At 38.4% G+C, this 26,061-nt stretch overlaps 1 protein-coding gene across 7 annotated transcripts in view; it reads left to right on the forward strand.

The window, feature by feature from the left end:
* Window positions 1-26,061, forward strand: part of LOC124603631 (kinase D-interacting substrate of 220 kDa B) — a 388,427-nt gene that overhangs the window by 283,961 nt on the left and 78,405 nt on the right. For 4 of the 7 annotated variants that reach the window (XM_047136417.1, XM_047136415.1, XM_047136416.1 and 1 more), the window contains exons 2-7: window positions 8,043-8,174; window positions 20,516-20,614; window positions 22,600-22,896; window positions 23,005-23,103; window positions 23,210-23,401; window positions 25,661-25,765. In XM_047136417.1, coding sequence (XP_046992373.1) covers window positions 8,064-8,174; window positions 20,516-20,614; window positions 22,600-22,896; window positions 23,005-23,103; window positions 23,210-23,401; window positions 25,661-25,765 — 903 coding nt within the window. In that variant the 5' untranslated portion in view covers window positions 8,043-8,063. Of the gene's footprint in view, window positions 1-7,136; window positions 7,338-8,042; window positions 8,175-20,515; window positions 20,615-22,599; window positions 22,897-23,004; window positions 23,104-23,209; window positions 23,402-25,660; window positions 25,766-26,061 lie in introns of those variants that run through there. The other 3 variants (XM_047136411.1, XM_047136412.1, XM_047136413.1) reach the window with 1 other exon arrangement.

Below are 26,061 nucleotides of genomic sequence, written 5' to 3' on the forward strand. Positions count from 1 at the left end.
GGTTGAAGAAATCAATTTTTTGTGTTAATTCGTCCGTTTTAAGGATAAAGGCTTGTTGTGTAGACGCGGACAGTAGATCAGCTGCTTTCAATTTTTCTTGTAAACTGTGAATGAACTGTTAAGCTTTACGTTTTCTCCTTGTGTAGTGTATACTTCCCTGATACCACACTACATAGAAAACTTCCAGACTAGGCGTAGTGTCATTTGTAATACAACTGATGTCCGACGACGACAGTGAGAGACTACCACATAGACCAGATGGGCCAAGTCTTGTACAGTGTATGTACGCGCGTACTATCTAATACGGTACGACACATGGCAACAGGTACATTGTTGTCTCAGCAGTGCTGCACCAATTCTCATGTCATGTGTTTGTTGCTCGTTTCTGTCGGCATAAAATAGCACTGATCGCTTTTCTCCATGTTCTTTGATAATGCAATTCTTCCTAGCAATGCAGATTTTACGAATAAAAATTACTCGTGCTTTAAAAAGGTCACTTAAAAACGAAAAATTTTCCCGCTACTTCTATGGGTAATTGATATTTCAGTTATTAGTAAAAAAATAAAAGCGCTTGTTGTAACAAAGACCGAACAAATACCGAAAAATAGCTGTAATTCAGCACTAAAATATTGATATCGATTTTTAACCGGTCAGTTTTTCCCATCCATAGTCAGTTCATGTGACATGCAGCGTTCTGTGCACGAGTGGGAGATCTCTGGGAACATGTTCCTTCACTTCCATTCGTTTCCAGCGAATTGTTGTATGTTACGATACTTTATCTGGGTTGCCCTTAAGTTTTGTTGGGCGATGTTTTTTTTCGATTGGCATCTTCCGCAGTATTTGGCATAAATCAATTACTTTTTCGTCCTAGGTGTACGGTTGTTACAAGTGTTTACACCGGGCGCGCTTGTCTTTTAATTTTCAAAGGACTTTCATTGTGTTGTTTATAGCTCTTTTCTACGTGTTCTGTAAGCGACTTGGTTTTTGTCCATGTTGTTATCAGTGGCTGAAGTCAAAAAAACTTGGTCACAATTTCACATTTGCTGAATGCCAAAAGAAAGATGATACCACAGTAAAATTTCTGAGAAAACAGCTTTTGTGCCGTTTTCCACAAGTGAAGTGCAAAAAGGCGCAAATTTAGCAAAAGAAAAAGCGATTACCTAAATGCCGAAAAAACGTTAAGTTTTAAAAATGTAACAAAGTTCTTTCGACTTGAGGCTCTGTTAACAACGAGGGAAAAACTGTCAATTTCAGGAATGCAAAAACAGAGCAATAGACACCAACGACCACCGATGAGTCCTTGTAAATAAAAGCGGAACGTGTTTTGTGTAAAACATTTAAATTGCAATGCGCTCCAGACGAAAAAAAAATTGATAATTAGTTCTGTTTTCCCCAAAACTTTGAAAGTTGCCAGACCGTTTGTTGTTTTCTGTCCTGTACAACGTACTTCGTCTTATCTCTATGGGAGCTCTTGACACACCATAAAATTCGGCTAGAAACAGTACATAATTTACCAGTTCTTATTTGGAGTGGTGTGCTCTGCCATTAGTAGCATTTAATATTGCGGAGGGCACAATAGTTTTCCTGGGAGTTTCCCAGACACCCAGTTAATTATACGCTGTGAATTTTCTGCGATATGCCTTTGTTTCTCATCTTCTGTTGAGTCGTGCTTGTTACAATCAATTGGGAATCAGCCGAAAAACATTTTTGAGAAATCGGTAGTAGTTTCCCTTCAGGTATAAGAGATTTCGCCACTATGTACACCTCTTAAGGCCATTTTACAACATTCAAGCACTGCAAATAGGACCTTGGTGAATATTATTTGTAAACGTTGTAAATGCCGCCACGCCAGCTTTGTTAAGTAGCGGTCGTGTGTGTGTGTGTGTGTGTGTGTGTGTGTGTGTGTGTGTTTGCTGAGCGGATCCGCAAGCGATAGCAGCACACATGGCGATCGGCCTTTGTTTCTCGTGCACCAGCGCAGCGGGCGGCCACGATGAGGCGAGCCATCAGGTTGCAGGTAGGCGGGCTTATCCCAATTTCTCAGTAATTGCCTTTTTTACCGCACCTGTGCTGCGTTGAATTCATGTGTAACAACATTGCAGTTACTCCTGATTCTGTCTTTTATCCTCCTATAATAGACTTAGAAGTTGGTGCTGTGCACTTTACCTTGGGTACTTCCTCTACTGGTAGTACAGCGGAAGACTCAAACGACACCACAGTACATTATTCCACATGATGATGTTTTAGCAATCCGTTAAGCAACTATCGATTTGATTTGTTGTAATATTGTACAGTACGTCCTCAGGCCACCTTTTAGTATCTAAACATTTGTAGCCCACACATTTATCAAAAATCAGCGGTTATACCATGCAAGTACTAGTCAATTGCGCAAGTTGTATTTGGAAAGTTTTCACAGCCAAACAACATGAGCACGCAACTGATATGGGATATCGTACCATCATTGATTTCCAAATATTAGAAAGTGGCCTAAGGCTGAAATTGTAAAATAGTACAAGAAATAAAGTGAAACCGACAGTTGCAGGCGGTATTCAATCATTTAAACATTTTGTTAAACTGTTAGTTGCGCGATAATAACGGTGAAGTCACTGATGAGGGTACCACTAAAGCAGAGTTTTCAACACGATTTTCCGAAACTGCTTCACCAAAGAAGGCGAATTAAATATTCCTGAATTCCAATCAAGAACAACTGCCGACATGAGAAACATATAAATGGATATCCCCGGTGTCGCAAAGCAGCTTAAATCAATAAAAGCAAGGCTTCCGGCCCAGATCCTATACCAGTCAGGTTCCTCTCAGAGTATGCTGATACAATAGCTCCATATTTGGCAATTATATACAACCACTCGCTCACAGCAAGTTCCGTACCTAAAGACTGGAAAATTGCTCGAGTCACACAAATACCCAAAAAGAGAAGTGGAAGTAATCCGTTGAATTACAGGCCCATATCGCTAACGTCGATTTGCAGTATACTGTATTCGAACATTATGAAGTACCTCGAAGAAAAAGATTTATTGACACGTAATCAGCACGGATTCAGAAAATATCGTTCTTGCGAAACACAGCTAGCCCTTTATACTCATGAAGTAATGAGTGCTATCGACAGGGGATGTCATTAATTCCATATTTTTAGATTTCCAGAGGCTTTCGACACCGTTCCTCACAAACGTCTTCTAACCAAACTGCGTGCCTATGGAATATTGCCTCAGTTGTGCGAGTGCATTCGTGGTTTCCTGTCCGAAAGGTCACAGTTAGTAGTATGTAGTAGACGGAAAGTCATAGAGTAAAACAGAAATAATATCCTGCGTTCCCCAAGGAAGTGTTATAGGCCCTCTATTGTTCCTGATCTATATTGACGACACAGGAAACAATCTGAATAGCCGTCTTGGATTGTTTGCAGATGATGCTGTCATTTACCGTTTTGTAAAGTCATCAGATGATCAAAAAGAGTTGCAGAATGATTTACATTGGATATCTGTATGGCGCGAAAAGTGGCAGTTGAGCTGAATAAAGAAACGTGTGAAGTTATTCACATGAGTACTAAAAGAAATCCGCTAAATTTCGATTACGCGATAAGTCACACAAATCTGAAGGCTGTAAATTCAACTAAATACTTAGGGACTGCAATTGCAAATAACCTAAATTGGAGCGATCACATAGATAATATTGTGGGTAGAGCCAACCAAGGATTTGCGATTGATTGACAGACCACTTAGAAGGTGCAACAGGTCTACTAATGAGACTTCTTACACCACGCTTGTCCGCCCTATTCTGGAATAATGCTGTGCGGTGTGGGATCCGCATCAGATGAGACTGACGGATGACATCGAAAAAGTACAAAGAAGGGCAGCTCGTTTTGTATTATCGTGAAGTAGGTGGATAGTGCCACAAACACGATACGTGAATTGGAGTGGCTAACATTAAAACAAAGGCGTTTTTCGTTGCGACGGGATCTTCTCATGAAATTTCAATCACCGATTTTCTCCTCCGATTGCGAAAACATTCTGTTGGCACCCACATACCGGAGAAATTATCGCACCCACATACCGGAGAAATTATCATCACAATTGAATAAGAGAAATCAGGGCTCGCACAGAAAGATTTAAATGCTCGTTTTTCCCGGGCGCCGTTCGAGAGTGAAACGGTAGAGAGACAGCTTGGAGGTGGTTCATTGAGCCCTCTGCCAGGCACTTTATTGTGAATAGCAGAGTAATCACGTAGATGTGGATCCAAGTACTGTGAAAATACTACGAGAGTTCCCAGGGAATGCACGGAATTTGTGTCATAATACGTTTGCCATTTCAATAAACTGTGTTCTGCATGTGTTCATCTCTCAACGCTTTACATCATACAACTCTCCGACAGGAACAGTGACGCAACTCAAAAATGCAGTCCTGGAGAGAAATCGACTACGAGAACAGAACTACATGTCCATATTAATGTACTGTAGGAGATAATGGAATTTACTGCCAAATATACTTACTTGAAATTAAAATAAGCTTATACTATTTCAATGTAGGTTGTATAGCATTCTTTACGTCGGTTTTTCTTATATATTGCTTCTTTTCATTGTGTCACTGTTTTGCCGTGGTGCAATATGTTGAACAAGTGGAAAAGTTCCACCCCGACGTGTACGGGTAATACTGTTTACAAAAGTCTACTCCTGATGGCCAGTATAGCAGATTTGGATCATTAAAACAGCGACACATTCGATCCAAGTGTGGCAAGTGCGAGGCCTATTAAAAAAATTGCGAAACTTTGTCCATAAAATTTTTCTACCTTTTACGTATTGTGTATGATCTCCTTCGAAATACTCTTCTCCACAATTGATACACCGCTCCCAACGCTATTTCCCATTTCATGAAGCAGTCTTTGGTATGCCTTTTGCCGGAAGGTGCGAAGCGCCGTCTGCGAATTTTCTTTTATCTCGTCGATCGTTACAAATCTTCGTCCTTTCAACGTTGTTTTCAACTTCGGAAATAAAAAAAAAGTCCACAGGGGTTAGGTCTGGAGAGTACGGACGGTGAGGCAGCACAGTGATCTCATTTTTTGTGCATAAGTCAAACACCATCTGTTGAGTGACAGAAACCGCTGACAGTTGAAGAGGATCGTAATGTGTAACAGGCAGACACATATCCAGTCCATCACACAGGATCCACTGCAAGTACAATGACAGTTAGGCGGGAGGTGAGAAAACTTGGATTTCATGGTCGAGCGACTGCTCTTAAGCCCCACATCACGCCGGTAAATGCCAAACTAAGCCTCGCTTGGTGTAAGGAGCGTAAACATTAGACGGTTGAACAGTGGAAAAACGTTGTGTGGAGTGACGAATCACGGTACACAATGTGGCGATCCGATGGCAGGGTGTGAGTAGTATGGCGAATGCCCGGTGAACGTCATCTACCAGCGTGTGTAGTGCCAACAGAAAAGTCCGAGACGGTGGTGTTATGGTGTGGTCGTGTTTGTCATGGATGGGCCTTGCACCCCTCGTTGTTTTGCGTGGAACTATCACAAAATGGTTCAAATGGCTCTGAGCACTATGTGACTTACCTTCTGAGGTCATCAGTCCCCTAGAACTTAGAACTACTTAAACCTAACTAACCTAAGGACATCACACTCATCCATGCCCGAGGCAGGATTCGAACTATCACAGCACAGGCCTAGATTGATATTTTAAGCACCTTCTCACTGCAGAACAGCAATTCAGGGATGGCGATTGCATCTTACATCACGATCGAGCACCTTTTCATAATGCACGGCCTGTGGCGAAGTGGTTACACGATAATAACATCCCTGTAATGACTGCTCTGGACAGACTACTGACCTGAATCCTGTAAAACACCTTTGGGATGTTTTGGAACGCCGACGTCGTGCCAGGCCTCACCGACCGACATCGATACATCTCCTCAGCGCAGAACTCCGTGAAGAATGGGCTTTCATTCCCTAATAAACCTTCCAGCACCTGATGGAACGTATGCCTGCAAGAGTGGAAGCTGTCGTCAAGGCTAAAGGTGGGCCAACACCATACTGAATTCCAGCATTACCGATGCAGTGCGCCACGAACTTGTAAGTCATTTTCATTCAGGTGTCCGGATACTTTTAACCAAATAGTGTATCCTCTCGCCAGTAAAGTCACTGACATTAACATCCCCCATCTGAATGGCAAATGGCCTGACCAACACTACATTAGACACCTTGGCGCGCAGTCTGTTATTACGTGATTACTGTTTTGCTGTTGTTGATATTCATTTAGCATGCGCAACACATTACTGACGACGATAATAACATTAGTACCATTATAATAGTTTTTTACCATGCTCAATTTGTTGCTGTATGTTCTCCGTGCTTTCCTGTCTTAGCATTCTAAAGTAAATGCTTGAAAAAATGACGTACAGTAATTACAATTATACGCAGAGTATAGGCTCTTGTTGCACACCCCACTGAGTGTTGTTAGAGGAAGATCACAGCAAACTTCCTTCCCTAAGATCACAGTTCTGCAGACAGTTCTGGTGTAAATAGTTTTCGCAGACGATTACTTGATCAGATTTTCTAACTTGTGTAAAAATCACAGTATAGCAAAGCACGCTCTTTTCTTTCTGTTTCGTCACACATTATATCATTTAACTTTAAGTTGTATGAAGCAAACATAGTATTTGGTGGACAGGGAATATTTTTTTTTTTAAGATGTGATCTCGCAGCCTTATCATTCTTCAAAATTTTGTCTTAACACGAAAAATATGATGGTGTAATTATTATTTTTTGGACTGATCAAAGCATAGTCGCGATGCAGATGACTGATATTGACCATAATTTTTTTCTGCGTTGTATTGAAAGGATTATAGCAGCATCTTACTTATACTTGATTTCAAAGATATTTTTCACTCAACAGATAGCACTGTAAATAGATGTGGATAAATGTGTAAATAACTGTTCTTCATTAGCAATGGAGTTGTTAGTTTTGGGATGATGATAGGGATGTACCTGCAAATTACGTTTTTTAAAACTACTTGCATGTTACAGTTGGTCTCTCATTAGTAAATACAGTTTTTAAGGCAAACAGTAGCTGTGATTGGTGATGTAATTTTAGATGAAAGCCAGCAGTTTACTAGTTGGTTTCATGTGGATCTGATGGCATGGAGCAGAATATGGCCCCTAGTCAGAACCAGGCACCTTCTCGTCACCGTTACTCGTTTCTGCGACTGCACATACCAGATGGCGCCCTTACCCACAACTGGAGTGTACCGACACTCACCATCACGACACCAAGTGCTGAGAGCACTCGCAAATTCAGCTTTGGTTTACATCGATACTCACAGACGGTGGGTGCTTGTGACTGGGAGTGGAACTGTTTCTGCATGATGTGCCTGTCATTAGAGGAGGTCAAGACTAACTAATGAGGAATTGATACCAATGATGGAAAGTTGCACACCATATTAAAAACTGCGAAAAGAAGAAGAGAAAGAGGCCCACTAACTTGGTAGTTGATAAATATTTGTTAACAGCTGTATCAGACTTGGCTTCTGTTAATATTGTAGTGTTGTCTGAAATTTGAGGTTAGCTCATGTGTTTGACTGATTAATAAAGTGAATGATGTAGGTTTTGAACACTTTTGATGCGACTAAAGTATGTGTAACAGGGAAATGTTTTCACTGTGGATTTACATGGGTGAAAACAATACATTGTGTATGTATGGCTAAAACCAGTTCCAAATTGTTGTGACACTCTGTTCTCTAACTGCTTGTGGCAGCTGTGAAAACTTGTAGCGTTAGTAGTGCTTGTTTCTAGGAAATGTTTTTTCTGTGGGTTGTGTTTTCTGTTTGACATGTAGAACATTTAGATTAAATAGTTTCAGTGAAACTAGTATTAGATAAAATTGCACACTCTTACTATCATAAGAAGCTTTGTTCTTTGCTAAAACTGTGTTCTGTGTCATGTGTCTTACTTTTGATGATTTTTTAGCATTCTAAGCAAAGGTTTTTATCGCTGTTGCTTACATTTTTGCTCTGTCTCTCTTTTGTTTCCAGACCCTCCACCGCACTGATTCAATGGTATCGCTCTGTTACCGCTCATTATCAGCATATATTTCAGATGACAATATCAGTGGGCTCCAGAGCTTTCTGGAAAATAAGAGGGTCCAGGTGGATGACAGAGATGAGGTAAGCATTACGTGACGCATAACACTTCTATTGCAAACTTCAGCCATAAGAGTTTCTTCTATTGAATTGTCAGTACTTATTTTTGCAGTTTTTTAGTGTTTAGTGAAAGTACGCAATGCACACCTTCCAAGCTGTGTATTTAATTTTGGAAGTGGTAGTTGAATGACCCCAATCCTTGGAAGTGGCTTCGTATTGCTATACTGTGGTTGGTTTTGCTTGCGAGACATGAAGGCGAACTAGACCCAGATCGCACCTGCATAGTAGGTTAACTACAGTGCGTTGGTGTACCAGTCAGGCTGAGTGTGGTTTACCACACTCATTTAGGCACCTGGGAGGCTAGTCCCCAAATTCTACCTCACAGAAATACATGAACAATTAAAATATGATTACACGATTTACACACAGATGACACACAGTCTTTTTCTCCTTCAGGTTACTGTGATGACTGTGGTGTCAGGAAATGTATCCGACCACAAAAATAAATAACAAAATAAAATTTGCACTATAAGGGTGTATTGTATTGTATTAAACCGAGGACCTAGAAAAGACGGAGAGGCTTCGTCCCGCCGTAGCCCTCAGTGGTTCACAACCCCACAACAGGCCACAGCAGTCCACCCTCCACTCCACCGCTGCTCCATACCGAGCCCAGGTTTATCGATCAGGGTGTATACGCCCTGGGAAATCCGGGAAAAACGCGGGAATTTTTTCATCCGGGAGAAAACAGGACAGAGCGCGGGAATTTTTTTAGAATTCCGGGACTTTTCATTGTTGTAGTTTTCAGTTAAATTTTTGTAGTTTTGACTGGTAAGAACTGATACACTAACAAAGAATTGTTCTTTAGCCCGCTACTGCAAAGTAATACTGCAGCAATAAAAGATAAACGAGAGCGAAAAAGTAAATGAAAGGAAATGCGCCATTTAGAACAACAAAACACAGTGCACACACAAGCGTCTGCCAACAGCAAAATGTGTCAAAGGCTTTAGGACGAAGTGTGCAATACTTCAAAACAACAGATAGCTTCCGATGAGTGTGACGTCACAACGGTTTATATTAGGTTCGTTTGAGCAGTTACCAGCGCCCTTATGCGCAATACTGTCGCATATGAGAAGTACCTTATCCCAGATAGCACAGTAAGCCGGTTTCAAACTTGTTTCCAGCTGTAAAGTTCAAGTATATAAGCTTGATCAAAGCTGGAATATTCAGGCCTGTTAGCTGGGTTCAAGCTTGAAACAAACATCAAAGTTGGCAGAGTTCAAGCTATATTTCAAGCTTGACTTATCAAGCTTGGCTCCAGCTGTATCTACACACGTGGAATACAGCCTGGTATTTACAGCTTGTTTTAAGCTATATAAATATTAATCTGAATTTATTGAACCTAATTAATTAAATAAATATCAGAATGGAAATGGTGTGAAAAAATTATGAAGTAGTTTTAATTTATTTGTGCCACGTATTAGAGAGTTAGTTTAAAATGACCTCTTTTTGCTCAACAACTTGTAATATGTATTCTTAGCTTTTATCCAGGCTCAATTTTTCAACGTAAAAGAATATGGTATTCCTTTACGTTACGTAATATTTAACATTTGTAACATTAATGTACCGAACTGTTTTCTAGTATAAAACAAACTTGTCAACAAACCACAACCATTAACGCGCGTCACAAAGGTAAAATGGCCGTAAACGTAACTTTACGTTACGTAATATTTAATATTTGTAACATTAACGCACCGAACTGTTTTCTAGTATAAAACAAACTTGTCAACAAACCACAACCATTAACGCGCGTCACAAAGGTAAAATGGCCGTAAACATAGCAAGGCTCAGAAAAGTAAATAAAATAAGATAAAACAGAACTGGAGACAGCCACACTAAAACCAAACTCCGCGCCGTCATGACGTCACACACGACAACACCCTTACGTCACGGCTTATAAACGCTTGTGGCGCTTCCCGTGGACGTCTATCGAAGCTATGCTGCGCGCGCATCTGCTGTACAGCCTTCCAGGGAAATTGCAGTTTATTTCAAGCTTGGGAAAATTATTTTAATTCAAGCTAAATTTTTACAGCTTGATGTAAACTGTGTAACAGGTTGGTTTTTCAATCTTGAATTTTCAACTGAACCTAAACTCAATACCCACCTTGAAATAAGCTTGAGTGCTAGCTGGGATCCCGCTTCTTGCTGCTTGAAGTGCGGTTCTAGCTGCATCAACAATAGCAAGAAGCAGTCAGATACTAACCGGAAAAATTTTTCTGGCGCGCCCAAGCTGCCAGATTCGCGCATGCCCAGAACAGTCTGAGTTGTTGTGGGCCGAGTAGTAGTCTCCACGTGCACCTTGTTTAAGTATGGTGATTTTGCTGTTTACTCTTCGTTTACAGCTCGCAAGCCAAATGAAAACGATACGTATGGCTGTGGCCGGGAGCTATAAATACATTCACATAATTACGGAAGGCTAACATATGTTTTCAGTTTCAGTTTTCTGATTTCATTTTATTTCCAGGTTTTTGGCAGTCGGCAGTAATTGCCTTCCAAAACAATGAAGTTATTTTTGTTGATTTGGTAAAAAAATTGATTTCGATTAGTCTTTTCCGCAGAGGCAGTCAATTTATTTGAAATAGCATGGGCTAGTGTTAACTGTTTGCGAAATTTCAAGTGCACGTTTTTATCTTCTGGGACGTATGGCAGTATGCCATAATCAACTAAAAATGAGATAATAACAGCATTGATAATCCAAGAAAATTTGCATCCCGAAAACCACACAGAAGTTTAATATCAGGTTGGGTCGTACTTCTTTGTGAATCTGGACATACGACTGTGCCCTTAAGTCGAATTTAGTATGGTTTAAGAAATTCCGGTGCTCTTGGAGTATCTTCTGATGTCTTGTTTCGTTTATGACGTAATGTAAGAGCTCTTAATGCACAAACGCCGTTCTCTGGCACTCAGACAACTGCTGGAACGAATTCTAGCAGGTCGTGGGAAAATTTTTCGACTGGTGGTTTGAAAAGCGTTACTTTCAAAGTACGTTTCATTTTACGCTACGTGAATTACGTTACTTGTGCGTATTAAATCACAGTGTGTTTGGTTTTCGTTTAGAGCTGAAAACTTTGAGAGTCAATCACTTAGAAGAATTTCGAGCCCACAAGTCCAGACATTTGTGTCATTGCTTAAAATTTCGCTGGTACATTTGTGTGATGTGTCGAACTGTGACTCACTAAAAAAAGACAAATATTATATGTGAAAGCTTAGCTTCACTTGTAGCTACACAATGTTCATTAATTTAAACTATTAACTTTGCCTATTTGTGTGTTCGCGCTACTTACGGGGCTCCGGAACGCCATATACTTGCAATGTTAAAATAACGCTTATAAATTACATCTTTCCTCACAGAGTATTTGAGGTAGGAAGTTGAACTTTTTACAGATTATTTATTGGAATATGGGCTACAAATTAACACAGGGATTTTAGAAAATTTTAGTTCAGTTATTAAAGATGATTTTTTTTCAATTGTAATGAAAATTCACAACATTTTTTGCAATTTTTTATTTATATATTCAAAAATATACAGTTTTTTGGAAAAAAGGCTGTGTTAAATTATGCAGAAGGTACTGTGTAACATTTACTGAAAGTTTGAAACAAATATGTTTGGAAGATCCTTAGAAAACATGTAATTAGTATGAGAAAATAAAAGTTTTGGGAATCGAGCGACAAAGATTGGATTAACTTTTTAGTGCATTCCAGGTCCATAGGATGGATTATCTTCATCCTCTGCAAACTCCTCCTCCAGCTTCCTCTTGTTCCTCCTCCTGTTTACTCTTGCTTGTATTTCTAGACTCTTTACAGCCCTGTCTGCAGCCCGAAGGCGTTCCTTGTCTAAAGCAAGCATCGCTCGTTGTTGTGTTCGTAGATTTTGCTACCATTTTCTTCAGTTGCAGTTACTGAAACACTGTTCCAAAAGGTGGTCATGTATGAACACTTATCACATTTCAGTTGTTTTTCACTAGCAAGTCCTACATGCTTTATTATGGAGAGTTCCAGACCAACTTCACTACAATGAATACATCTTACACAGTTTGAAAAAATTCCTTTGAGAACCGACATATCAAATATTTCATTCACATCCGATTCGCCCATAAAACATTCATAGTTTTCACTCATTGAACCAAGCTTCTTCTGTGAAGTATTTTCTTTCCAACTTTGACTGCTACGGGCAGGTGTACTTGAGAGGTTAGGTTCACTCACTTGGTTATCGTCTTTATTGTTTACAGTAATAACACATACCTTTGGCTTTCCAACATTTCTCCTTTTCTTAAAAGCCTTCAGAGGATTTCTAATAACTTTACTTTTACTCATTATTATACTTCAACAAAACAGAGACTCAAGAAACAGAATTAATTACGAATATTTTCGAGATAACGACAGAGTAAATAAAACATGAAACAATCGACAATCACACCAGCGATATATATTGAACCATCACAGGTTACCCACAACACATCTTTATCTCACATCACTAAAATGTACCTGATGAACACGGACGTTAATAATAACACCATTTGACAGCAGTTTAACAACGCCACAGTGGGTCACGCCCATGTAGAACACATTTCAAAAAAAATTTAAAAATAGTTGTAGTCTTCAGAATTGAATAAATTATATATCTATTAAAAGGTAATAGTCTGCAGATTCAGAAAACGCAAAAAAGTAAAAATTTAACTTTTCATGATTTTGAGCCTTTCCGGAGCCCCTTAACAGTGATAATGCTTTAGGCTGACTATATAACAAAGATGGCGGCGTATATGAATGTAGTGGCAAATCGCTCCGTGAATATCGGTAAATTACCGTCAGTGAATTGTATGCTATGTGCAAAAAAAGTGATAAAAGGTGTTAAAATATGTGTAGTGGCGCATAAATGGTATCATTCTTGTTGTTTCGTGGAAGCAAATCTCGGTCAACATAGGCCTACATGTGACTGTGGAACTGAGTGCAACGGTCTTGAAACTGCATTTGAAATGTGCAACGCTGGACTCGAAATAAGTGTGAGGGAAGAACTGCAAAGTGACTTAAGTAAAGCTAGACAATATGCAGAAATGCTGAAAAGTTTGATCGACTATATGGACCTTCCCACAGATACGCAAACAGGCAAACGAGAGTGTGTATATACTAGGCCTAAGAAAATCTCTCGACCTGTCTTAAATACCAATGTTTTTCGTGTTCCACTAATGAATAAATACGATGTTCTAAGTGCAGACAGCTCAGAATCACGGACAAAAAATCTCAGTGTAACAGGTAACTGCTCGGAAAGATCTGTTGAACAAAAAAGTGCCAGCAGAAACACGTTACCATCAAATACTATTAAACGAAAAAATCGTGTGAGAGCAACTTGTAATAAAACTGAACACGAGACAAAAAAGGAAACAGAGAAGAAGAAGGAAGAAATATACATATTATCGACGAGTCATGGCAAGGGACTGGCTACAATCATGTCTGATATGCAGTCCGAATATAAAGTGATTGGAATTTCGAAACCTGGTGCTCCTCTACGAGAAGTGCTGAAAAACTGTGAAAGTTCCGTGAAAAGCGACGTCAACTGTGTCATCATCGGAGGGGGAAACGATGTCTATAAAAATGAAAGCAGCTTTGCTGTAAGAACACTGAAAGAATCGCTAGGAAAAATTTCACAGGCGAAGGTATTTGTTGTAAACATTCCCTACAGACACGACTTAACGGAAGACTCGTGTGTAAACAAAGAAATCATCGCGACAAATCGGAAATTCAGGAAGATTTGTAGCGGTTTTGTGCACACAACTTTCATTGAAGCAACGAGTTCAGTAAGAGAGCATTTTACTAGACATGGACTGCACAGAAACAACCTAGGCAAGAAAGTGCTGGCGAAAGAAATTCTCCAGGTGATAAAGACAGCAGAAGTGGGTGCCTATGTAAAAATAGCACTACCTGCAACAGGTTTTCTGCCAATGACAACAGAAAAGAAAAGTGCACCAACAGCATATGAGGAAGAAACATCTGCAGATACACCCTATGATGAAAAAATTACAACTGTGCAAACATGTAAAGCGTCACAGTCACCAGTGGCATTATCAGTAGCAGCAGTGGAAAAGGAAGTAACAGTAGGATCAACAGCAGAAGTTTCACCAGCAACAGTAACTATAGTGCCTCTAAAAGGAGAAATGAGAATTGCAGCAGGAGAAGCAGCATCAAGTGTTACGTGTAGACGGAAAACAGCACCTCCTGTCCGTCTAAATGATTTTTTAGTGGAAGGCAGCAGGATGAAGCAGCCCAGGAGATAAGTAGTGTAACAAATTTCACAACACCTCACCAAAACGTTCAATCTAAAATAAACAACAATTATGATCTTAAAATTTGCTATCTGAATGTTCAAGGACTAATAGATAAAGAATTTATTGTAAACAGTTTTGGACTAGATAACAAATTTGATATTTTCTGTCTGAGTGAACATTGGGTTACTGAGAGTGTACTTACAGTTGTCAAACTTGATAACTATAATGTAGCAAATAGTTACTGTAGAAAACTGCATATAAGAGGTGGTGTGGCAATATATATTAATCAGTCATTCAGTTGCTCCATTGTTAAGTTGGACCTAGATTATTTATGTGAGGAACAGAACTTTGAAGCCACTGGTATAGTTATGGACAGTCTTAAGTTAGTAATAGTATCCCTTTACAGGTCACCTAAGGGTATCATCAGTGTATTTCTAGAAAAATTGGACATGCTGTTAGATGTACTAAGAGGGACCAGATGGTTGCATTATGACATAGTAATTGGTGGAGATCTGAATGCAGATTTTGATATAACAACACATAAACGTACTGTGACTGAGTTGAAAAACCTTTTAAGACAGTGCAATTTGCACTCAATCAATAACAGGCCCACAAGAGATAAAGCATGTCTTGACAATATTTTTGTCAACTTTAAAACTACAGAAGAATCATGTGCTGTTACAGCGTTTCCATTTTCAGATCATGACTCTGTATCTTTAAACTATACAAGTAGGTTCTGTATTGATAATAGTAATATTCCTAAGCCTGTCCCAAAAGTTATAATCACCAGGCCTATCACAGATGACAAAATTGTTCAGCTCTGTAAGTCCCTTGCTGAGAGAGACTGGTTCAACCAATGTTATGGTGACACAAGTTATAGTCTTAGTGCTGATTTGTCAGGGAAACTATTATTTGAGAGATTTTTTAAAACATTTCTGACACAATTTAATGACAATATCCCCATAAAGAAATGCAAATTAACTGACAAAGGCTTTACAAACAGGGCTACAAACAGACAAAATTCATGGTTCACTAAACAATTATCAAGTATGAAAAACCAAGTTATGGTGTTGCACAATATATGTAGCAATCAGAAAACAGAACATGCCAGATTAGCCTACATAAAATGCAGGAATGAGTATAAAAAAGCCATCGTGGAAGCCAAAAAAGCACATAATTTCAATACCATTGATAATTCCACAAATAAGTGCAAAGCTGCATGGAAATTAATAAATGGTGTTGCTAAAGATGTAAGAAGCAAAAAAATTAATATAAGTCCCCAAAAATTCAATGATTTCTTTATTAAATCTGCTGAAAATGTAGGAAATACTATAATCAAACCTGATACCAATTCATCAGAGTTACTTTCTAAAAATGTTTGCAGAACACCAACAGACACAGGTACGTTTATGTTCTCCGAGGTCTCACCTAGTCATGTCCTAAGCATTGTAAAACGGATGAAATCTTCAGACAGTGTAGATATATACGACATATCCTGTAATTTACTAAAGAAAGTAATAGACTATATTGTGTACCCCTTAACATTCTGTATAAATAAATGCATATCTGAAGGATATTTTCCCGAAGAACTCAAAGTGGCTAGGGTAATTCCAATATATAAAAAGGGAGATATGGACTCACCTTGCAGTTACAGACCAATCTCCATAGTCCCAGCTTTTTCTAAAATACTGGAATGTGTAATTTACCAACAGCTATCTGTCTATTTTGAAAAATTAGGAATAATTAGTGAATCTCAGTATGGTTTTAGGAAAAAGTTGTCTACTGTGGATGCTATAGACTTTGTAGTCAAATACTTACATCAAGTGTTTGAGGATAAGGGCTATGCTCAACTCACATTTTGTGATCTAAGCAAAGCTTTTGACTGTGTAAAGCATAAGCCACTCCTAGAAAAACTGGAATTCTATGGCATTAGACATAACAGCCTTAAATTAATGAAATCATATCTTCAGAATCGTAAGCAAGTTGTTTGTGTAGGGAGAGAAATGTCGAGTATAGAGCAAGTCAAGGTAGGTGTTCCGCAGGGATCTGTGCTGGGCCCCTTTTTGTTCCTGATAATGATAAATGATCTGCCGTCATTTATCAAGTCCACCACTGTGTTGTATGCAGATGATACAACATTTCTTCATGCTAGTGAGGATTTCAATAGCCTTAAAACTTGTGCAGCAAAGACAATTGACCAAGCATCCTATTGGTTCAAGGCAAATGGATTCCTGCTGAATGAAAACAAAACACAGCAGTTGGTCTGTAGTCTTAGAGACAAGCTTCTGTCAGACGATCCAAGTTATGTCAAATTTTTGGGGGTATACATTGATGATAAATTATCTTGGGGTCAACATGTACAATATATTAGTGGTAAATTGTCTAGAGTTATTTACCTGTTAAGGCGACTTATGGATTGTGTTCCTGAAAAATATGTTAGAACATCCTATTTTTCATTCTTTCAGAGTATAATAACATATGGAATTATTTTGTGGGGGAACTCTAGCTGTGTACACGACATATTAATACTGCAAAAAAAAGCTATTAGGATAATCACTGGTTCTGCATATAAGGCACACTGTAAACCATTGTTCTGTGAACAGAAAATCATGACTGTTATAAACTTGTACATATACTATGTTCTAATTTATACGAAGAAGAAATTACCAGAAACAAAAACCAGAGAAAATGTACACAGCCACAATACAAGAAGGAATAGGTGCCTCTATATTCCTTACCACAGGTTGTCAAAGTCACTCAACAGCTACGAAATCATGGGGTACAAATTATTTAATAAACTTCCTCAATCTGTTCAAGAATTACCTGAACAATTATTCAAACAAACAATTCATGACTGGCTAGTCCTCCACCCATTCTATGACATAAGAGAATTTATCAACTGTAATATAATACTATAATGTTAACAAGAAACCTGTTGTTTCTTTCAAACTATTAATTGTATTTTAGTATGTATATGACGTTGTCTATTGCTGTAATGGCCGAATGACAATAAAATTATTATTATTATTATTATATTATTATTATCACGTATCGCCGGCCGGTGTGGCCGAGCGGTTCTAGGAGCTTCAGTCTGGAACTGCGCGACCGCTAAGGTCGCAGGTTCGAATCCTGCCTCGGACATGGATGTGTGTGATGTCCTTAGGTTAGTTAGGTTTAAGTAGTTCTAAGTTCTAGGGGACTGATGACCTCAGATGTTAAGTTCCATGGTGCTCAGAGCCATTTTTGAACATCACATATCCTATGCTCTGAATCATTAAGTTTACTTGCGACACATCATCCGAACGACGAAAACCGAATTTCGGAAACCGCTTTAGAAAAGCCACTTCGTCAGTATTAGCAGAAAATTTTTAAAAACCTGACACCCAGGCACGTTTCAAGACCGGCTGCGTTTACAAGGGAGTTAAAATCGATTGCGGAATTGGAAAAGCGGCAACCAGAAGCGGATTTCCGGAACCAATTTTCAGGTGTTTATATGACCACCCAAGTCGGTATTAGGAAATCGGTTTACGAAATGTTTTGGGAGCCCCATGTAAACGCGGCGAATATCTGGGATCATCGGCTGGCGAGATCGCAATCTAGATTTCAATACTTTGGAAACTAACGTTCTGTGTTTGGTGGAATTCGACTGTATACTTAAGTAATACGAAAATAGTCAGCGTACATCTTGCTGCACATAAAAGATCTTTCTAAAAGCGCTTTTTTCTTTTCTTGATTTCTTTCTTTTTTTCTGGTGTTCGTTTCATAAAGTGCCTGGAAGTTCTATACCAGTGTATAAAATCTTAACCATTCAAAGGATTGATAAGTTTTACGGTTCCAAGGGAAATTATACTGTCATTTAACGCGAAAAAAGTGCATTTTCAACCGGGAGAAAGTATGTTTTTAACCGGGAGATCCTCGAAAAATCCGGGATTTTTTTTTTTTTTTTTTCCTGGTCCACATATACATCCTGACTATCCTGGAAGAGGGGACTCTGTAGTAGACGGGATAAACATTGGGGAAAAGAAGAAGAAGAAAGAAAATTAATACTTGCATGGGTGAGAAATCTCAACTTCCCGGGAATATTGACGAAACTTATAAAAGCAGTATTATAATAGTGTTAAGGTAATAGCAGACAAATAGTTTGAGGGGAAAATAATGTAGTGAACTTGGGGATGATATTGCTGTTTGGCAAACAATATTGTGGCCAATTCACCCGGTTGACTGTAGCTGACAAAACCAGAAAGGAACTGACTCAGTAGGGAGGAAGTTCAAAACATAGATCAGAGTTTGTGAGTAGGGAGATACAGCAGCTTACAGTTACAAGGAAGTTCAGCATGAAATAAAATGTGTTCTGCAGATGTAGACAAAAGAGGCAATTATTTAACAATAGTACTTATACAAACAATAAAAGATGTCAGAGGTGTGAAGAGAGCAAAAGAAAAGTTAATCCCAAATGTAAGTAGACCACTACTTGAGGAAAAGTTGAGAGTTTCAGGCAGTTAATAAGTACACGATAGAATATGCTGAATTAGACAAAACTTCAGAAATTTCTTTGACAGGATGTAAAAACAAGCATTCCAGTTTCTTAAAAATGTTTTTGTAGTTAAAGCAATAAATCAGAAAAACAGATAGTGATTCCAGAAGTAATTCCTTTTAAGATGTTTACACCATTCAGAATAAGAAAAGTAAGACGTCCACAAATGATGGTGTTTCAATAGAAATGGTTAATGTTTGAGGCAAAGTAACACATAATGAATTCATAAATTATTTACAGAATGGCTGCAGATGAAGACAGCTTTCCAGCGTAGGAACAGTGTGGCAGTAATTCTAATTCACAAGAAAGCAAGCAGGCCAAGACATGAAAAAAACCTCCTCTGCACAATATACTAAAATTATCACATAAACATAGAATACACATTCAATTGTATTCAAACAGAAGAGCAAACTGATTTTAAAAGTTGATGCACCAAAATGGACCACTTCAAATTTTGAGTTAAAGTGTAGGATGGAGCAATGACTACAAATTTCTACATCATCTGAGAACCACAGATTTTGTGAAAGTTTTTGCTTAATTTTTAACAAAATTTATACTGACGACTCTCAAGAAACAAGACATTGATTCAGACTATATGTTCAAGAAGTTTTCAGGTTAAAAATGACTTATTCTGTTTATTACTGCCCCTTTCCTGACCGAGAGAGACTCTGTCAAGCACTGGGTTGGTATTCTGGAGTAGCAGCTTAAAATTTCCAAAAATCGCTTTTCAAACTTTGTGACCAATTTCCCTCCACATTATGGCCCAATTGTGCTCCATTTGTAATGAAACCAATGGCAATGAAATGCTAAATTTTAATCTTCTTTCCTTCAGTTTTTTCTATTTGCATCTCCTAGTGTGGGGGATGGGATGGTGTGAGTTTGAAAGAACACTAAAAGTTGCAACTGCTGAGGTAATACTAAAATTTACTGCATTGTTTCAACATGTAATGTCATTACTTTAATTGCAAATAAATACGCAGCTCTGTGTTGTTATTGAATCGTGGAAACCACATTCCTGAATTCAAAATAAGTGTTTTTTGATATTACAATGGTGGAAGAAGGGAAGTTGAAGGCAAATTAGTGAAGAAATCATGGATCTGATTGTATTCATGTAGGTGAGCCAGTTTGAAGTGTTTGCAATACACAGTAAAATAAACATTGTCCCAAATATATGTCTATCAGTGTAGAAAACATGTAGCATTTCTATAGATTATGTCAACATTAGGCATGTCTATGATAAAAAGAAGTATACTGATTGTAATGAGCCATCATTCACATTTTATTCTGAAATTAAAGTGAAAGAATTTGTCATGGAAGTTTGTAGAAATTGCCATGTAAGATGAACAGTTACTCCAAATGGAATTAGAAAATCTCTGTGTGAAGAAGTGTTGTTGTTATTGTTGGTGGTTGTAGCAGCAGTATTATTAGGTATTATTAGTTGTAGTTATGTGATCGTTTTTGTTGCTGTGATTTTATGTCTTTCCTTAACCCCATTTGTGATTCCTTTGTTTCAGAATGGAACAACAGCTCTCATTTTTGCAGCAACAAAAGGGAAGCTTAATTTTGTTCGGGAGCTAATCAATCATGGAGCAGAGGTTAATGCTGAAGATGGGGTGAGTAATTAAACAGAAATTTCATAAAAGTCATTTCAGAAAAATACAAGTACCTAGATAATGACGACGACGATGATGATGATGATGATAATGATGGTAATAATAGTAATAATAATTTTTGATAATGATAATCATGGTTTGATGATTATGATAGTACAACAATGTAACTTAAAACATGGTGCAGTTACATATTTTCAGAGCAAATACATACTGTGGCCCAGGACATTTTATTTTACGAGGGTTTGCCCAGAAAGTAATGCACCACATTTTTTCCTCAGCCGAAAACAATGCTATGGGTGCAAAATGTTACATATGTGTAATCTGAAATCCCCTGAATGAGTGCTCCAAGTTTCTGTCACTTCTGACAGATAGTGTAGCTGCAGGACAATTTCAAAATGACGTCTGTAGGTGATGTACATTACAAGCAATGTGCCGTCATTGAATTTTGCACTGCAGAGAAAGAAACAGTGGGGAATATTCACAAACACTTGTGCAACACCTATGGAGCATCTGCTGTCAACAGAAGTACGGATAGTTGCTGGGCACAGAGAGAGAGGACATCAGAAGGCGGTTCAGCGGAACTGCACGATTTGCAGTGGTCGGGGAGACTGTTCACCCTAAAGCCCTGACGTAGCCCCCTTCAACTTCACTTTTTGGGCCATTACAGGATGCCATTCGTGGAAGACACTTTGAGGACAAAGAGGAGGTGATTCACACAGTGAACCACTGGCTCCGCCACAAGGATGAGGGTTGGTACCGACAGGGCATACGCACCCTTGTCTCGTGCTGGAGGAAGGCCATAGAATGGAATGAAGGTTACGTGAAAAAATAGGATGTGTAGATAAAACACCATTCTTTCATGTGTGTAGTTATCATTATGTTGAATAAAGAATTGTTGAAGAAAGAAAATGCGGTGCATTTCCTGGCAACCCTCGTAGTACAATTTCATATACTTTCCCAAGAGCTACCAGGATTATTTTCTATTTAAATATATATTTTGTACTATAATGTAATGGAATATTTTTCTGGGAAAGGACTCATTGTAGATAGTGGTACATTACTCATTCGTGGCCTTCTCTAGGTGAAAGGGCAAGTTTTTACTGATTTTTGTGTCGTATCGAGACATTTTTAATTGATATGCTATAACATTGGTTGATAATTCATTGTGAGCTGTGATTTTAACTGTAAATTCAAAATTTGCAAAATTGTTCGTCCAATCTGTAAGCATTTATCTTCTCGATAACCAGGATTGTCAAATTTTCAATAATTTCAGAGCTCACTTATGAACATACACACGATTTTATTTGAAATTATTCTTAATGGTAAATGAAGAACCAGATCTGAAAGATTTGGTTATAGACTGAACATTTGCAGCAGAGCTCAACATCTGAAATTCACTTTTCTGGTATTGAGTACTAGTCCTAAACACAGTTCTTTTTTATTGGTGTTTATGTTCAGTATGGTATAAACTTTTCTAGAAAGTATAAATAGTCCAGTATAATGAGGCATTATTTGATCCCATTTGATTTCTCCTACCTCATTGTAATTCTTAGGAGAGGAATAGGAACTTAAACCATTCACACAATTTATATCATGCTCTTGGCAATGGACACAAGTGTCAGATATAAATATATAAGTTGTTTAGAGTTCTAAATATACATTAAAATAACATGAAACATGTACAATGTGGGAACATTGGAGAATAATGGCTGGTATGTCTTTTGAAGGACAGATTTTTTGTAAGAAAATATGTGGGCTGGTGAATAATAATGAAAATCCTCCAGTAATTTTCAGCATGCTTTAACATTGTGCAAGTATCTTCAGCATCTTCCTCTCTTCTTTGTTTTCAGCGAAGTTTATTTTATATCAGGGTGGCTTAATGTGAAAATAATGAGTACCAACTTTTTTAATTGTATTGCATATAGTTCAAGTAAGGTGCGTCTGTGGAATATCCTGTTTCGCTGACCAGATTTCCCCTTTCACAGGACAACTGGACAGCACTACTGTGTGCAGCAAAGGAAGGCTATGCCGATATTTGTGAGGAACTGCTGGAGCATGGAGCCGACACGGAGCACCGTGACATGGGTGGCTGGACAGCACTTATGTGGGCAGCTTACAAAGGACGAGATAACGTAGTTGATGTCCTCGTGGCTCATAATGCCGAAGTAAATGCTCATGGAAACTTCCACCTTTCTGCTCTACTGTGGGCTGCAGGCAGAGGGCATTCTACTATAGTGCAAAAGTTGCTTAGGAATGGAGCAAAAGTTAATGTTGGTGACAAGGTGAGAAACTCTCAACAGACACAAATCCCTATCATAAAGATTAATTTGTGCTGGCATTATGCTACATGCAGTCATTCAGTGTTCTTTCAATGTAAGTGTTTATTTCAGTATGGTACTACTGCTCTGATTTGGGCTAGCAGGAAGGGAAATACAGAAATAGTGGATGCCCTTTTGAAGGCAGGAGCCAATGTTGACACAGCAGGAATGGTAGGTATTTCTTAATAAACATTTTTTAAATCTTTGTACTGTGGAATTTGGAATAACTTCTCTGTCATCACAGTGAAACAATTTTATAAGCTAATTTTATTTGCAGTATTCATGGACGCCACTGCTTGTTGCTACGTTAGGAAATCACGTCGAAGTTGTCAATCGTTTGTTGGAACATAAACCCAATGTGAATGCATTAGACAAGGATGGATGCACAGCTCTGACTCTAGCCTGTAAGGAGGGATTCCATGAAATAGCTGTTGCATTACTTAATGCTGGTGCATACATTAATATTCAGGTAAGCCCATTCAGTATGTATTTTTAGATATACCATTTTGTATTAGTCATCATTTATTCTAATTGAAAGTCGGCCCGAGATGCTGGAGGTGGCAGTCATGTGTGCACGAGGTGTGCTTGCTTGTGTGTTCGAATGGTGTGTGATTCTCTTTTGCTGATGAAGGCTGTGGCTGAAAGATCTGTGTAAGTGTCTTTTAATTGTGCCTGTCTGCAGCATAACGTGTCCTATTTACAGCAAGTAGCAATCTGACCCTTCATTTTTACTAATATCCAGATGATCACTATTCACTAGACTTTATGTAAATGGGATATCTTTTTTATTATGAAGTAAATTTTAAATCTCAGAAATTCCAAAATTACATTAAAAGCATTCAGTAAATTATGTGTGTATTTGGGGTCTGGATTTGATTCCTCATGGGCGTTTGCAGCAAAAAGTTTCTCCGTTGTTCTGTTGTTAACCATCATTCATCAGTACAGAGCGAAACATAGTTTTTAAGTATGTAGTGATGTCCTAATTGTAGGTGGTTACTATGAATAGGGAAGCAGTGAACATTAGTGTCTTCTTTCCTCATTTCAGATGAGTGACTTTTTTGCTAAACTAATGAGTTGACAATTTAAAGACTTGTGTAAGTACAGAGTACGATGATACGAGACATCCAGTTGCCTTACAAAGAACAACTGTTAACTAGTACATGTGCACATAAACAAAATATTGAACACAAAAGCACAGTTTCTGTATTTATGTATATTGTCATAGTAGATACATATCCTTCCCCCTCCAAAAAAGGGAGCTGAAATACAGGCTGATGTAGTCTAGTCAGTGTAAGAAGATGCCTCACAGTTGCAGTGGTCTGGGCACAGCAGCTTCACTGCACGCACCTCAACCAATTGTCTACACTCCGAATAAAATTAATGTGTGATTGATAGGTTGCAATGGATGAAGAAAGTGTTGTCACACTTCACAAGATGGTACATGCAATATGCAAAACGGGCAACACAGTGACCGTGTTGCTTTCAAGAAAGAATTACGGTCATATGGCAGCTGGCCCCTACTGTTTGCCACAGTGAAACATAAGTCAGAAAATAGTTTTGATTGCAGTATAACACGATTTTGTAAATGTTTCTATGTCATATGTATCAGTGTTCTTACAGCTATATAGACAACTATTGCTTTTGTCTGTAGCCATTAGCACTACACAGCTAAGAGGTGGCAACAGTGCTGCCACCAGTCAGGAATTTATGTCTGGCCACCACCACTTTTAAAATGAATCAGTCTTGTGTGAAGTAGCACTGCAGTGACGATTGTTGGTGATGTGTTTCATTCCACCGAGTTGCAAAATAGTATGCTCTGCAGAAGTGTGTTCAGATTGCTTATTTTATGAGGTATGTTTATTTTTGGACTTGGTTCACAATGCTGAGACATAATTTTGACTGGAATTCGGTGAAATAAAACTCTGGTCTTTCCCAGAAACTGACAGTTTATGGTAATGTAAGATAATTCATTTACCTGCCTGCTGAACAGCATTGACTTAGTGCACATCTGTTCTCCAGGTCACAGTCTAGGAAGCATGTAAGCAAGCTGTTTTCCAAGTATATTGTATGTTAATATTCTATGTGTACAACTTTCTTTTTCATGCCAATTCTAAGCAAATAAGCCACAAGCTTTATGGAAACTAGTGTGCAGGGGCGATTCTAGAAGTTGGTCAAGGGGGGGGGGCTAAAGGGGGGGAGGGAGTTTGGGGGAATGGAATATGGCTTAACAAAAGGAGAGTTGGGGTCCTCTACCGACAAATTGGTAAAATTTGGTGTTGCTTAAAGTAGTTTTTGGTAACTGCTATGGTGTTCAGGGTAAAAAATGTGTATAATAAATAATAAGATGCCTACTTTTAGTTAAATGATATTTGTTGGTTTAGGTAGTAAGCTATTTGCCACTCTTATTCTTTTGTTAAAATGTGTTAGGAATACATTGCAACCTATATTGCTACATAATTATAAAAAACGTGATTGAATATGTTGCAGTAAGATATTCGCTCATTTAAGAAGTCATTTTATCCAGTGTAATATGATATCCATGGGGGGGGGGGGGGTCTATAGCCCCCATAGCCCCCCCCCCCCCCCCCCCAATTTGCCACCACCCCTGCTATTGTGTTATCTAGAAATAAGATATAACACCTCTTTTATTGCATTTGGGAATTTCCATCTGCATGATGACAGTGAATTTTGGTCAGCTATTTAAGGATGATTTCTGGTTAAATTTCAGGATCGAGCTGGAGACACAAACTTAATTCATGCTGTTAAAGGAGGCCACAGAGGGGTTGTTGAAGCTCTTCTGAAAAAGTATGCAGATGTAGACATTAGTGGAAAGGTAAGATTTTTCATTGTAGTGTTGGACACTCCATGGTTTATCACCATTTAAAATGCTGGGTGCGTTTGCTGAAAAATGTTAATGTGTGAAAACTGACATAAAGAAGTTTTGCATGTAGCATTCTGAAAAATGCATACTGACTCATAAATATCCCATGTATATCACTGGCTTTTTGAAATAAAATACTTACTCACAAATGAAAGAATACACCTTCACCTTCACAGCCATATAATCAGCATATCAATGCTCATCATATTGGTGAGCGACAATCGGAGCTTAAAGCAAGGGACCACCAT

Source organism: Schistocerca americana, chromosome 1 (assembly GCF_021461395.2).
Source record: "Schistocerca americana isolate TAMUIC-IGC-003095 chromosome 1, iqSchAmer2.1, whole genome shotgun sequence".
NCBI classification, from domain to species: Eukaryota; Metazoa; Arthropoda; class Insecta; order Orthoptera; family Acrididae; genus Schistocerca; species Schistocerca americana.